The sequence below is a fragment of the Choloepus didactylus genome, chromosome 4, assembly GCF_015220235.1.
Source record: "Choloepus didactylus isolate mChoDid1 chromosome 4, mChoDid1.pri, whole genome shotgun sequence".
Lineage (NCBI taxonomy): Eukaryota > Metazoa > Chordata > Mammalia > Pilosa > Megalonychidae > Choloepus > Choloepus didactylus.
Window position 1 is genome coordinate 100,883,672 of NC_051310.1, and position 15,141 is coordinate 100,898,812.

The 15,141-nt window shown below is 51.5% G+C and overlaps 1 protein-coding gene across 2 annotated transcripts in view; it reads left to right on the forward strand.

Annotated features, from left to right (window-relative positions):
• Positions 1–15,141, forward strand: part of TMEM266 (transmembrane protein 266) — a 109,585-nt gene that overhangs the window by 63,112 nt on the left and 31,332 nt on the right. For both annotated transcript variants that reach the window (XM_037833313.1, XM_037833315.1), the window contains 2 exons: positions 4,011–4,165; positions 7,188–7,261. In XM_037833313.1, the coding sequence (XP_037689241.1) occupies positions 4,011–4,165; positions 7,188–7,261 (229 nt within the window). The remainder of the gene's footprint in view (positions 1–4,010; positions 4,166–7,187; positions 7,262–15,141) is intronic.

A 15,141-nucleotide genomic window follows, 5' to 3' on the forward strand; every position in this document is an offset into this window, starting at 1 on the left:
CACCATTCACCGAGCTCTTCTCTACCTTCTGGTGTGGGAAGATGTCACAGGCTCGTCTTATACTTGTCCAGCACAGTGATGGAATCAGGCATTGCTCCGAGGAGCTCCTGATTCCTTGGTATTTAAAAACCAAGCCACCAGGTGTGCTCATTACCACCAGGGTGTGTTGCTTCTAGGCTGTATCTCTATCTCTCTGTATTAAGAACCATACATTTATTTTGAAACCTACAAATCCAATCCAGTCTACCACGACAGGATTCATTCTAGCCTTCCCCTTTCATATTTGTAACTCTGTTCTCTAACAGGGAGACAGCTAGCTCCTGTAATCCATGCTGACGAATTTATGTATATGTATATGTATATGTATTTGTATATATGAGCCTGGTTGCCTGGATTACTCCTTCTCTGCAGCCCTTCAGGCTGGCTTGGGGTGGCACCTGGCACTGGCCAAGCAGGTGCATTAGAATGTTCCTGCTGCTGAGGCCAGAAGATATGGCTCACAAGCAGCCCTGATCCCCATGCCTTGCCCCGAACTCCCTCCTGCCCCCAGGCTCTGCACCTCCCAGGGTGGTACTTTTATAAAATGCACTTTGAAGGTTAATGATGTAAGAGGGACCAGAATTAAAGCTGGGCTTCTCAGCTCTGGGCATTCATTTGACTTCCAGGCCTTCCTCTGCCCAGTTTCCAAATCCTGCCGTCTACCTGGTCCTTCGTGGGCTCTCCCCTGAGGCTGAGAAGTGCTTTGGCATCAGGGCCAGGGCAGCTGTCTGCTAACTTCTAGGTGTGGAGGACTCCAGACCTTCCCTGCATCTCTTTACCTTGCTATGAGTCCCCGGGCTCAGCCACCCCACTTTGCACCCACAGCCTCTCAATAACCAACCCCTGGTCTGGTTCTTAAGTTTTTCTGACAAAAATAGTTATTTTAGATTTTTACATAGCAACATAAACTGACTTTTCCATTCTGTGGAGGCAGGTCAGGATTTGACTCCCATGTTTAAAAGGACTGAATATCCAGAAAACACTGCTCTATTTCATTCCCTTCTCACCTGGGAACTCTCCTCTCCGGGCAGGAGGGGCTTCTCTTAGGGGCTCCCCCACACTCATCAGATGTATGAGGCATGGTGGTGAACCAATACCGGAGCACCCTCTGTCCAAGGTGCAGCCCAGAGCCTTCCTGCTTCCAGGCAAACAGCCTTCGTGGGTGTCTTTTTTTATTCATAACTGTAGGAAGGTGCCTGGTTTACATTTCAAAGGACATTCAAATGGCATCAGTTTTAGGCACCACAGACAATTCCAGTTGTTTTTAAGCAGAATGTGGAATCTGTTTCATCTCCTTTAGGTCCTTAAAATGGCAAACAGTGATGCTCACAGCCATGGAGGTGGTGCTGACGGGCAGAGTGAAGGGCAAAGAACAGAGCGCAAAACTTCCAAAGGAAGTGCTGAGGCAGCTCAGAGGCTCAGGGCTAGAGGTGTGAACGATGAAAATAGAGCCCAGTGGAAGGGCAGGGATGTCACGTTGTGGGAGAACAAGCAGGAGGAGAGACACGCAGGATGACTCAGGAGGTGAGTCACAAAAGGAACCCGCAGCTGGTAGCTTCCCTGGGCCCCTGACCAGGCTAAGGCCAAGGCTGTGCTCGGCATGTAATGGAGGTTTCGCTGCACTGGGTCTCCTCCCCTGCCCCACCCAGACCAGCTCACCACCACCTCCCACCAGCAGCCTCTCTTGGGCTTTATGTAGGCTCACACTGGCTTCTTGCCTTCAGCCAAGGGTTTTCATGCATTTCTCTGACTGAATCAAGGCCACCCTCACCAGGCCTCCTCAAGACCCCTCTTCTCCAAGTTTAAGGTTGCCAGATTTAGCAAATAAAAATAAAGGATGTCCAGTTAAATTTGAATTTCCAGATATACAGCGAGTCATATTTAGTATAAGTATAACCTATTCACTCTTTGGGATATACTTATATTAAAAAATTGTTTGTTGTGAATCTGAAATGCAAATTTAACTGGGCGTCATACTTTTTTCCTGGCACCCCTACTGAACTGCACATGGTTCTTGCTTGTGGGTTGGCCCACGTGAGCCTGCGAGGAAGTGGAGAGGAGTGGTTCTGCAGTGGACTTGGAAATCCATTTGCCACGGATGGTGAAGGGATTCGCTGATGGTCCCGCAGTCTGGCCTTCACTGACTCTCATCCCCCGTCTTTCATTTGTTCCTTAATGAGAACCCTCTCTCTGGCCTGCCTGGTCTCCTCTCCCCCAGACCCCCACCCCTGGGCCACACGGGACTTATGTCGAGCCCCTTGTCCAGCATGCCCTTGTCCTCTTCCTCCGCCACCTGTTGAAATCCCCCTGCCCTCTTTCTGGGACCGGCTTCCCGAGAGTAGGGACTGAACCCCCAATCTCCAGATTCGTCGCAGGGCCGAGGAAAGGGCCTGTCATCCCCATAGGTGTTAAAAAATATCCAGAAGGACTTGAATAAGCCCAGTTCCCCACCAGGCTTCTTGAAGAGCAGTGAGCTCTTCCAGAAGTGAAGGAGGTGGCCCAGCTCCCCAAAACTGGAAGCTCCTTCATGCTTTCCCAGGGTAGATTGTGAGGAAGAAATCCCAACCTTGAGGGAATGACTCCAGGCATTCACCATTAGCCCTCGGAGAGCAGGGAGCCCTGGGGGGTTGAACCTCAAAGCTGAGCCTTCCTCCCAGCTTGCCTTTAGGAGGTGAGCCCCGGATCTCCTTGCGTGGGTGTCAGCAGATTGTCCCCTCTGGCTAGGAAGTACAGAGGCTGATGGTCAAGCATTTTAGACTATAAAGTATTTTATCATCATCATCATCATTATTAATCCATTTCAGCCATGTTGTGCTTTACAGGTGAGATACAGTCTCTCACTTAACTCCCATTAGCCCTGTGACTTAAGGAGTATTATCCTCACTGTACAGATGGAGAGGCTGAGGCCCAGAGTGGTGAGGTCCCAGGGTGGCATCCTGGCTAGTGCTGTGTGCTACTTCAAGGTTCTTAAATTCTCAGCACAGGAGGGCAGGCAGGACCAGCCCACCGCTAGCATCCCCAGTCCCAAACTCCCCCTTTGACACACCCCCTCTTTCCTGGGCTCTTGTGTTCCTGATCAAAAACCCTAGGGAACTCACCCAGCTCCAAGATTGTGTGGCTCCTTCCACTTCCAAACCTACTCAGGAAAGATTCAGCCAGCAGTGGACTCATCTCAGAATGCACAAGGTCATCTAGTCAAGAACATCCCAAAAGATAGTCCACGGAACACCAGTCCCACCAGCTCTGTGACAAATGTGTGCCACGGTCCAATGAGCTTGGGAAACACTGATAATGCAATCCTTTCTGAACCATGATGGTGCATTTTAGTATATTAAAGGCACTGAAATGTCCCGCAGAGAAAAATACCCATTTAACTTTGTTTGACCCACATTTTCAAAAACTCACTTAATTAAGGAAACTTTATCAAGTAACATTTTGTGGAACTAGTGTTTCATTCAACACACTTTGAGAAACAGGGATCTTGTTCAACTCTTTCATTTTATAGCTGAAAATTGATTCATTCATTCGTTGAGCATTTATAAAAAGGTGAATTGAGGGTCTACTCAACACCAGAGCCTGTACCAGGTTCTGAGACTACACAGAAATATAATCATAATAGCAGCTGATTTTCACGCAGCACTTGCCATATAGCCAGCCTCTCTACTAACATTTGTGATCTTCAGTGTTTACAGCACTCCTGTGAGATCTGGGTTTTCATACCCATTTTAAAGATGAGGAAACGGAGGCAGAGAGAGGCAGTGAGTTGCCAACGTCTGAATGCAAACCCAGGTCATTCTCTTAGTGAGCTGTGAAGTGGCCTCTCGTCTAAGCTTGCATCATCGCACTGAGTAGAACCCAGGGCAGTGGCGCGGGCTGGCTTGAGAGCTGGAGTTGCGGCCGGGATCTCCATCTCCTCTGCTGTGGATCCTTCTGGCTCTCAGCCCCTCCTCTCCCCACTTTTGTCCCTGCAGGTCTAACTGGCTGAAGCCGTGCTGTGGGAAGAGAGCAGCCGTGTGGCAGGTATTTTTGCTCAGTGCAAGTCTCAACAGTTTCCTGGTAGCCTGTGTAATATTGGTGGTGATTCTCCTGACTCTGGAACTTCTAATAGATATAAAGCTTCTCCAGTGTGAGTAGCAAGAGAGATACATATGCAAATACGTATGATGTCAATATTCAATGTGCATCTCCATCCATCAGGGGTCCCCAACCAGCAGATTGTGATCTACAGGGGACCTTAAAAGTCCAGCCCCCAGCCGGACGCACTGCTGAGCCCCCCCGGCCCCCTGCTCACGGGCATCACCCCCGGGGAGGAAAAGCTTCTGGCAGCTTCTCTCTGCAACCCCAGCCTCTCTCTCCCCTCTCTGCCCCATGCGGCCTCTTCAGTCCCCTTCCCCAGCATGCCATGATCAGAAACTGATGAGATAAAAAAATGTTGGGGACCCCTGTATGCATTTTTTATTGTGCCCATTTGGAATTTTCCAGGTTGGAATTTTCTGTAGTTTAAAAAGTTCCCATTTGTGGAGGTGTATCACCTTGTCATAAATAGTGATAACCACGTGACGATGATGCTTGTATTTTCATCCAGCCATAAGTTGGTAGTGTTACTTAGATGTTATCATGATAGTTTTTAAGCAAGTTTCCTTTCATTTGACTCTAACAATAACCTTGTAAGATGGGCAAGACTGATATTATCCCATTTGATAGACAAGGAAATTAAAACTTGGAGAAGTTAGATGACTTGCCCTAGGCAAGAGGTATTGGAGCTGGGTCTTCAAGCCACCAGGCCACTTACTAGCTTGGCCAGTGCTGTTTCCACAGCAGGCCCCCTTGGTGTTCGCTAGTTTTGCATTTATGGGAGCCCAATGCGCACAGCAGCAGGAGGCTGGTCTGCTGCTTCCCTGTCCTGGATGTCCTGTAGCCACCTGGCTGGCAGGGAGGGGGACCCGCTTCCTAGCTCCCACCCTTGCAGACCCGTTTGGTGCACCAGATAGGCTGGGACAGGGGTCTCGTCTCTTTTGACTTTGGATGAATGAGTGGTTTCTGGGTAGAGCTCCTGGTTCTCCCGATTTCCCTGATTCAGAAGATGAACTATCCAAGTGCAGATAAAAGAGTGGTGACATTACTGGCCCCAGAGCAATTTCCTTTCCTATCAATGGCAAAACCCAGGAGGATAGATCCAACCACCTCTAAACCCACTTGGTTGCCTCGGGCTTGTTTTCTCAAAGCCTTCCATTCCATTACCAGGTCCTCTCTACTCAGGGCTGTCAAAGCGCCCTCCAAGTCACATTAGCCTCCTCTGCTCCCTAAGAGAGGATGACAGTGAGCACAGAATTGCTTTGTCTGATAAGCCCAGTTGCGTTTTATGCAGCTGTTGACCCCTTGGTTCCAATTAAAGAATCTTCTAGCATAAAGTGACCGGCAGTAGTTTTACACTCAACCTGTCTTCAATTAAACCATGTTGTATACTTTCCCCTCCCACTCATCCATACTGTCTGCTTTTTATGAGATTTAACCATAACGGAGTCTGTCTTTCCCTGTGGTGGATTGTACTCGGGGCCCTCGGCTGCTCAGGTTGTGACAAGGCACTGAGTAGAACTGAGAACCCAGCCGACACTGGAATTTTGCTTAAAATTAAGTATCCAGGAGATTGATTTTGGTGGGAGATCCAATAGCAGCTCATAAAAGGCATCTTAAATTCCATAAAACGCACAATCAGAGATTTATTGCTCTTCTAAAGCAAACCGTAAAAAAAGGCCCAGGAATTCATTTGAGAAATAATGGGGAGAGATTTTATGTTTTCAGAATCATCTGGAGTGACACGGGCCTCAGCCTCTTGGTTCCCACTGGTATTCGTGTGGCCCGGGGCGGCAACGATCCACGGGTGTCTCTGAGGTTCATCTTCTAAGGGTCATATTGGCCTCAAGCCAGGGCACCCCAAAGTCTCCCACCTGGGAACCTGCTATTATAGTCTTCTTCCCTTTGATTTGCTCCAGGACTCGGTTTTTCCCACCCTGAGGGTTCGCAGATCCCAGAGCATGGAAGCACGGAGAGAGGCTGTGGGTTCCTCTCTTTTGAGCCAGTCCTAACCCCCGAAGGTGCTGGGCCTTTTCTTTTCGCCGCAGGGGATTCAGAGCAGCGTGCTGAGCGGGCCTGGCTGCAGCCCAGTAGGGAGGCAGAGCAAGCGTGTCCTCAGCACACTCCTGCACCCTGCTCCCTGACTCGGCCCTGCCCACTGCCCCAGGATGCCTGGCCAGTCTCCTTTGGGCCCACCCTCTGGGGAGCATCCCCTCCCACCCTCTCTCCATCAGAACTCACCTGACCCTTGTCCTGCTTCCCAGGGGCCTGCTTTTTGCCTCTCAAGTTGATACAGGATGCCATGCAAAGGTTTTGGAGGCTGATCGTGGCTTCATGTACTTTAACGAGGGCCTTCCAGACATAGTGCTTTTAACTCCAGGATCGACAGCTGGAGGATGTAGTGGGAACTTTCAGTGGCTGACAGCTCTCCCCTCTGCACATCAGAGACTGGAGGGCACGTGGAACAAGGTAGAGGTTTACCAGCTTACCAAGCTATTTGCTCTGCCACTTGCAAGAAGCTGACCCTCCTCCCTCCCCGCCCCTCTCCCAGCTCCCTCTTCCTGTCCTTGCTCCAGCCTTCCCTCCAAAACACCCTGGCTGACACTGCTGTCTCCACCACTCAGAGTTTTCAGAATGAAAAGTCAAAGTAAGCTTGCCCTGAGCCCCACTAGAAGCTTTGGGGGTGAACGGTTGGTGTGCATATCTGAAAGCCCATCTAGAGTTGACTGAAGCTGCCTCCCCAGGTCTGAAAGCCACAGATGCCTGGAGGGCTCTGTTCTTGGAGTATGGCTACAGCCAGAAGCCCACCAGGGCTGTTGGGACTGGGCAGGAACTTGGGCAGCCTGTGAGGGAGATGACGGGGGAAGGAGCAGCAGCAAACCTCCCACCACCTCCATCGCAGACACCAGTAAATCTGCCCTTGGTGTTCTCTGGCCAGATTTCAGCAAGAAATGATGTTTCTACAAGCAGGCCCCAGGTTCCCAGGGGTCCGCCTCTGTACTGCAAAGCCCCCTCTACCAATGCACCTAATTCCTTGCTCCTAAAATTTGCCCTTATCATTATGTTCGTTGCAGTTTCCAGTGCATTCCAATTTGCTGGTGTAATTCACTGGATCAGTCTGGTCATTCTCTCTGTGTTCTTCTCAGAGGTAGGTAAAGACTTGGGCCTTATAATCTCCTTTTGAGGGCAACTTCTGGACTGGGGAGACCAAGCTTTACCTCCCGAAGCATTTACAATTAAGTGCCAAAAGGGGCAATGTGACAGAGGGCGTTGAGTTCTGGGGTAGGAGGAGCACTGGGGACACCTGGAGGTGCCCTGAGGGGTGGCTGTGGAGGCTCAGCCAGAGCAGGTGAGCCCTGAGCAGGATCTCAGAGGATGAGCAGGTGAGGGGGTGGGTGGTGAGACAGGGCGTGCAGAGTTGAGGGAGAACGTATGGTTAGTGTGGCTAGTGAGGGGCAGGTGGGGGGTGAGGCTGGAGCCAGAGGGAGCCCAGAGGCAGGAGAGCAGTCAGGACTCTGGGTTGTGCTCCTGGGTGCACAGTGCACCTGACCCTCAGGTCTGCGGCAGGCAGAGGGCAGAGAGCAGGGCGGTGGACTCAGCTGGGTTCCGCAGGGGGCTCAGTGTCGGGCTAGGCACAGTGCACCTGGAGTGGGGGCATCAAAGCCACGGGCAACCCTCAGGCTTACTGGTGTCGTCTCATACAGACCAGGTCGGTGTCCCTACCATGCAAGGCAGGAGGCTCAAAGCTAGCACAAGCTCCTGGGGCACTCGGTCTGAGCGCAGGAGTTGAATAGCCTGAGTGTGGGATTGAAACATTTGGGAAGCCAGGATCTGTTTTACACAGGGCTAAGACACAGTCCTTTTGAGTAAGTTCCCTGGCTGTCACCATGATACCATGGCCTGCATTTCGGGGCCACTGACCTGAGAAGGCTGCACTTTGTCTTGTGGACAGTGGGAAGTCATTGGAGTCCTCGGAGCAGGAGAGTGTGTGTGGCAAATCAGTTCTTCCTGACAGCACTGAGCACTAGCCCCAGTTAGCTGGCCACTGGCCCCCTCTTCCCACTTCATCCCTGACTAGGCCATGCAGAGCCCTGCAGGGCCTTTCAGTGTAATTCAGCAAGCACAGGGAGAAAGAAAGGAAGGAGGCACAGAACTTGCTGGGAGGTCACATGCACACACACGCACACACACACACACACATGCACACATGCAGCTCCCACTGACACAGGTAGATTGGATGCTTCTATGCTGGAGGCACCCGAGACCCAGGATCCCAGAGCTCAGGGGGCCCTGAGGGGAGGAAGGGTGCTCTGGGGGGAGGAGCAGCATGGGCAGAGGGATGGAGCAGAGAATATCTGGGGGTGTGATCAGGGAGCCCGAGGTGTCAGGAGTGTCCTCTTGTGGGCCAGCTTTGGCCTCTTCTCACACTCTCCACCCTTGTCCTTAACAATCAGGGAGGGCTGGGCTTCAGGCCAGAGTCCAGAGTCCTGTGTCTGGGTGAGGGTTACAGCGGGGCTGGGCAGCAGGCATGTGAAGCCCGGAACATTCTCTTGCCCAGGCCTCAGCCCCGCAGCCCATGGAGTTGGCCAGTGAGCCTGGGCCAGAGGCTCCAACCGTGGGAGCAAATGCCAACTCTGTGACTCCCAGGAAGTGCCCCAACCAACTTGCTGAGACCGCGACCCTGGAGGCACCTCGGTCCCCCCCAGCAGAGTGCCTGCTCCCCAGCTAACCCCCGCCTTGAGGGTCCCACCCTCCTTGGCCCCCAAGTCTCTGCTCGTGGGGATCTGCTTCCACAAACACATGGGCCGCGGCCAGATGTCTCCTTGATGCAAACCCTGGAAAATGCACCATGTGTCTGTGACTGCCAACAAAAATGTTTAATCAGTTGCTGCGGCTCTTCCCATCTAGCCCTCTGCTTTGGTTTTATTGGCTTTTGCAGAATTTATTACCCAGTGTTAATTTGGCATTCCCTTCCTGTCACTGCCGGAGACGAGCCACCTGAAACAGACAAGCCCCTGTGCACGGGAGCAGCAGCCTCAGAGCCCCCTCCCCCTCCCCAAACCGGGGAAGGGGCTGGGGGGTCAGCAGGGAGCTGGGGGAGAAGGACTGGTGGGTCACTTGCTGGGGCCTCATGGAAGACAGTAAGGGAGGGGTGGAGCTGGCAACAGGAAAACAGGGGAGTCCTGCTGCCCTGCCCCCAGCCCCCTCCCCTCGAGAAAGGCCTGCCAGCAAACAGAGGGCTGGGGCACTGTTTTTTGGAGTGCAGCTAGTGAGTGTGGGTTTCCATGGTGTCCTAGAAGTGGAGCCTCGGGGCTAGGGCAGTCTCTTAGAGGTACCCCTTCCCCTCCCCTCCACCCCAGAGAGTTTGGAAATGTGAGAGGGCATTTGTGAGCCCTTCTCCTGGGAACGGCAGGTCAGCCCATTGTCCCATGGGCCTGCATATATGCCCGTCCCAAATGCCAGTAGTGCCCTGTTAAAAACCCTACATGGAGGAGGAGACCTGCCCATGATTGCACGGCCAGTGGTGGCCCAAACTTGGTCCCGGCCCCTGAGCTCCTAACTCATCGTCTCACCACCGCGTGGCTCTGTGGCCTTGACACCTGCAGGAATCTAGGGAAAGATCAGGGCCGAGGCCAGGAACTGAGAAGCAAAAAGTCTGACCCAGCAGTGCCTCTGGCCATAGATCCAGGGCTGGCTGGCCTGCCCTCCTTGCCTGGGCAGAAATGAAACGTCATCCCTCAGGTCAGCCCTTCTCTCTCTGGGAAGTAAATCCCAGGGATGCAGCTGTGAGCTGAGGTGGAAGGTCGCTCCAAGCCTTTTCAGGCTCAGCGAGGGAGCCGTGTTCCAGGAAGGTCCAACCTGCTTCCCTCCCCACGGCCACGGAGCCCTTCAAATTGTCCTGAGCAATTTCTAACCTTTGTCTCAACTGAGCCTTAGGACAGCCCGGGAAGGTTGGCAGGACATTTTACGAGTTGGGAAACTGAGGCCTGGAGAGGTGTGGAAACGCCCAGGGCTTCAGGGATGGCAGGTGGAACCGGACGCGGGCCTCGGGGACGTGAGCACCTTCCTCGTCCCCACCTGTGCCCGTCTGGGTTCTGAGGGCTGTTCCTGGGAAGATGGGTCAACTTGGGTCTGTGCAGCCCCAGAGAGAGGACAGAGCCAGGCCCAGAGAAAGGGAGTGAGGAGGCTTTGGGTGTGGGAAGGGAGTGGTTTGGGCTCAATTTGAAGATATCTGTTCAGACCGGCCAGGCTGCTCAGCAGTGAGACAGACGCTTCTCAGAATGGTGAGAGTGGCCGTCCCTCTCTCAGGCAGGCTGTGGAGGAGATTCCTGAAGGGCCTGAGGTGACAGAGGACGTCCTTGGGGCTGCCTAGGCCCTGATGTTTAGGGTCAGGCAGGGTCACTGAGCTTCCATGGCCCCACAGCCCCAAGAACAGGCAGAGCCTTTGGAGTCCAGATGGAGAATTGTGCAAACGGGGTTTCCAAAACACAGCCCCGCCCTTGGCTGGGACGAGGCCTGGGCCCAGAGTGGCTCCTCTTTGTGAGCCTGCACAGGACCTGGGGCCACCGGCCAAAGCCAGGCCACCTTGCAGCTGGGTCCGAGCAGAAACATGGAGTATGGGTCCCTCCCCTGGGTGCAGAGATAACTGGGCAGCCCAGCTCTTTTCCTGGGGGAGGAGAAAGCTGACCCACACTGGCCTTCTAGAAAGGAGCCCCAAGGCTGCAGCTTTATTTTAAAAAACGAGGTGAAATTTTCATAACATAAAATTAATGCTTTAAAGTGCACAATTTATAACATTGTGCAACCATCTCCTTTATCTAGTCCCAAAGCGATTTTATCGTCCCAGAGGAGACCCTGTGCCCATTAGCAGCCACTCGTATGGCTTCTGTTCCCTAGTCCCTGGAAACCACTGGTCTACTTTCTGTCTCAAGGAACTTAGCTCTTCTGGACATTTCACATAAATGGAATTATACAATTCGTGACCTTTTGTGTCTGGCTTCTTTCACTTAGCGTGTTTTTGAGATTGATCCCCCTTGTAGTGTGTATCAGAACTTCCCTTTTTTTTTGGCTGACTGATTTTCTGATATGGATATACCACATTTTGTTTATGCATTCATCTGTCGATCCACATTTTAACATCGGCATAAGAGCCACTCCCTTGCCCCAGCAGCGGCCTCTTGAAGTCACCCCTGAGCTGCACCGGGTCAGGAGCCTGGCCTGCTAGGGACGAGCTTCCCTGAGAAGTCCAAGCCAAACCAAACAAGCCAGGGCTTCATCTTTGCACGTCGGTGGCCAAGATTCAGGATCAGTCAGGGGTCCCTGTCCTGCCTGCTACCTCCTCCCAGGAGGGCCCTGGTGAACCTCATCAGACCAGTAGCAGAACGGTGTGCTGTGGTTTATGCTGTTAGATGTGAATAAGGAACATGCTTCCCTCAGTGTCTGATGAGAACTTGGCAAGAGGAGCCAGTTCAGCCACTAAGTCGCTGTGTGGCCTTGGGCAAGCCACTGCCCCTCTCTGGGCTTCGGCTTTCCCAACTTTAACACAAGGAAGTTGGACCCCCAGGAATTGCCTTCTTGACCCTGCATGAAACAGGGCCACTCTTGCACCTAAGGGGAGAGATTTTATTCTCTTACCCTTCTCCAACTTTCAGGGAGGTGAAGGGAAGTCAGGGTTGTGGGCCTGCCTCACCCGGCCACTGTGCATCCCTTCTGACCTCACCGTCCCATCTATAAAGTGAACACTCACTGCCCCACCCACTTGGGCTTTGAAAAGATCCTGCAGGAGTGAGCCATGGGCAAGAGCCTAGAGCAGCTGACCCATCAGAGGGTCAGGTTTTATCTTTGAAGTTTCCATCCTACCATAGCCCTGTCCTGTGTTGCCACACAGGGTCACAACCAGCAGTGACTCCTTCCTGGTTTTCCACCCCTGCCAGGAGCGCTTTGTCCCAGGGCTCCTCAGTTGGGGCCTCTTTGGTGCTTGTGTAAGGAAAAAAGAAACCAATGCCACAGTGTAAGGTCATAGAGATAGCAACAGAGGACTTGACTCACCCCATAGACATCGCAGATTTGTTTATCACAACAGTTTCCTGGAAGATGGCAGTCAGATGCCTAGTTTTTAAAAATCAGTGTATTATAACAGATTTCCAACAGATGGCTGAGTCAGGGACGCCTTTTTCTAATTTGCACGAAGGTGCCACGTAAGCTAGTGGCAGCCTTGTGGAACGCTGTGTTCTTATTTCGGAAATGCCTGGGCTTGTGCTTTCTGCCTGGACGCCAGGGTGCTGGCTACTGCCTCTCTGAGTCCTTCCCTTCCTTCAAGGCCCAACTCAGGCCCCCATTCCTTCAGCTCTCTCAGGCAGCCTGCGCTGACCCCAGCCCACATGGACCTCCCCTTCCCTGAGCTCCCACACCCATTCTTGTTTCATGTTCCTTGGGCACGGGTTTGTCCCCCAGCTCTGCTGCAAGCAGGCACCAGCGGCCTTGGTATATTCTCACCAGGCACAGGGCTGGCTGCGTTCACCCACCATTGAAGGAGTGAATAAATTCAACCTGATCGTGAGAAATTATTCCTCAAAATCTTGTTTCCAGTTTTTCATTCACCATGTCCTTAACTATGATCTTAGGTTTGGTCTATAATGATGAATTTTCTAAGCAAGTTGGAATGTACAGTTTAGATAGTCTCAAGCTCAGGCTAGATGAATTGGGCCATTGGACCCGGGATTAAAACATGGAAGGGAGTCAGAGCACATACATTTAAGGCTGTCCCTCCAGTTCTGAGATTCTAGGGATAATCCCAAACCCAGAACATTCCACCTACCTTAGCATTCCAGGCAAGTAGGGAGAGCTGAACTAATACTCGTAACTCCCGGAGCAGGAGCCTAGTGGGAAGGAAGCAGTCCTGCCCTACCTTGGACGTCAGAAACAGACTGAGTCCTGATGCCAAGCCATCCGTGCTACGCTTGGAAGGGGCTGGGAGTCACAGCTGGGAGGCTCCCAGACAGACAACCCAGAGGGCGGGTGCCCGGTGACTTCTCGTGCCTCGTCCGCACCAGGGTCAGTGCCGAGATGCCATCTGATCACCTGGTATGTGAGAAAGTCATCTTTACATTTACAAGAAAACTTCTGCTCATTGTAGAAAACTAAGAAAATATAGACAGGCCAAAATAAGAAAATAAAAGTCACCCATATTCTCATCACCCACAGATAACCACTATTAAAATTTTGGTTTATATCCAATCAGCCCTTTTCAGTGTCCCTCTCTCTATATATATACATACATATAAAAATATATATGTGTATATATATATACACACATACATACATATATATACACACACACACACACATACATATATATGTATATACACACACACACTTTTTCCTTAATAAAATGGGAATATAATTGAACCTGATATTCTGGAACCTGCTTTAATATTTGTCCATTAATATTTTAAAAATATCTTTCCATGTCAATATATATATATATATATATATACACACATATATATATACTATATATATTATAGCATTTTAAGGCACATTCTACCTAGTTATATTTTTATTATGAATTAGTTCAAGCATATTGAAAACATAGTGAATCGTGCACTGATGGTGCAGCCTTCTCCAGGATATATTATAAGAGAGTGAGGGGCAGATGACCTAATTTTTTGTGTAGGGAGTTCATTTAAAAAGACATACCTATATATTTGTGTCTGCCTCTATAATTTCTGGAAGTAATTTAAAAAAAGAAGAAGAAGAAAGAATTTTAAGAGCAAGGAAGCGGTCGATAGTGCCGCACACTGCTGAGCTAAGTTAGATAAATAATGGGACATTATCTGGGGGGCATTGGTGACCAAGGTGCTTGCTTCTAGTGGAGCGGTGGGGGTACGGTTGGATTGCAATAGGTTAAGGGGGAGTTTGAGATAAAGCGGAGGAGACACCTCTTTCCATCACCTTGGCTTGGGGAGGACAGAGATAAGGCAGACGTGGGGAGACGTGGGGCCAGGTGAGGGGATTTTTAGAATGGAGGAGACTTGAGAATATTCATACGCTGAGAGGAAGTTCTGCAAAAAAACCTTCTATGTCTTGTGTCATTCAGTCTCTCTCCTCCTTTCTGTCTAGCACTGTGCTCCATGCACAAGGGGCTCGCAGTCCATTCTGTCGTTTAATGGATTGACATCTGGCCTTGTTCTCCTCCACCTCATGCTCTACTAAAGGCCCTGAACCCATTCTTTTAAGATGGCCGGGGAAGAGAGCACAGCTTTGCCTGTGAGCCCAGGTCCCCTGGAGGTATCAGCTACTGCGTCTGCACTGGGAGGAGGCAGACGCCCTGGGTGACGAGCCACCATTCCTGGGAATTTGTAGGGAGTGAGGGCACGTGTTCTTTCAGTGCCTAACTCCAGGGGGCGCTCCTGTGCTGCCCTGAAATCGCTCTCAACAGCACTTGTTACCCGGGCAAACCCTTTCCTTAGACCAATTCAAGACTGTTCAGTCCCCACAAAGGTCTCTCACATTTTAAATGTTCCCTTGTAGTTGGATCCTGGAACCCACGTCTTCCTCTTGCTGCTCTGGTTTATCCCAGTGGGCTTGGGGGAGGGAGCCAGCAACCATGTCTTCAGGGAAAACTTCCCCAAGAGCAGATCTGCTTCTTGAGGAGGTGCCCGGGACTGCCCTCAGCTGCCTGCAACCTGCTGTGGATATGTCTTAGCCCAGTCTGCTCCCTCGGACAGGCACCACCAAACGCACACACCCTCTTGGGCTGCAGCATTGCAGAAGCACAGGCTGGGGCTAGACATGTATTACTCCCTTCTCCGGCTGGTGGGCCAGGCTGGCTTTGGGGATGGCTGTGCAGGAAAAAGGGTGCCCAGCCTCAGCTCTGCTCACCAAGCCGTGAGCCCAGGAATCTCTCTTCCGGGAAAAGGCGTGCCTTTTTGAAATTTGCACAAAGGCATCTTATAGACCAGCAGATACCACAGTGCTTCTGTCTGCACCCCCAAGCTTCCTAAACCCTAGGAACCTCCTTCCATG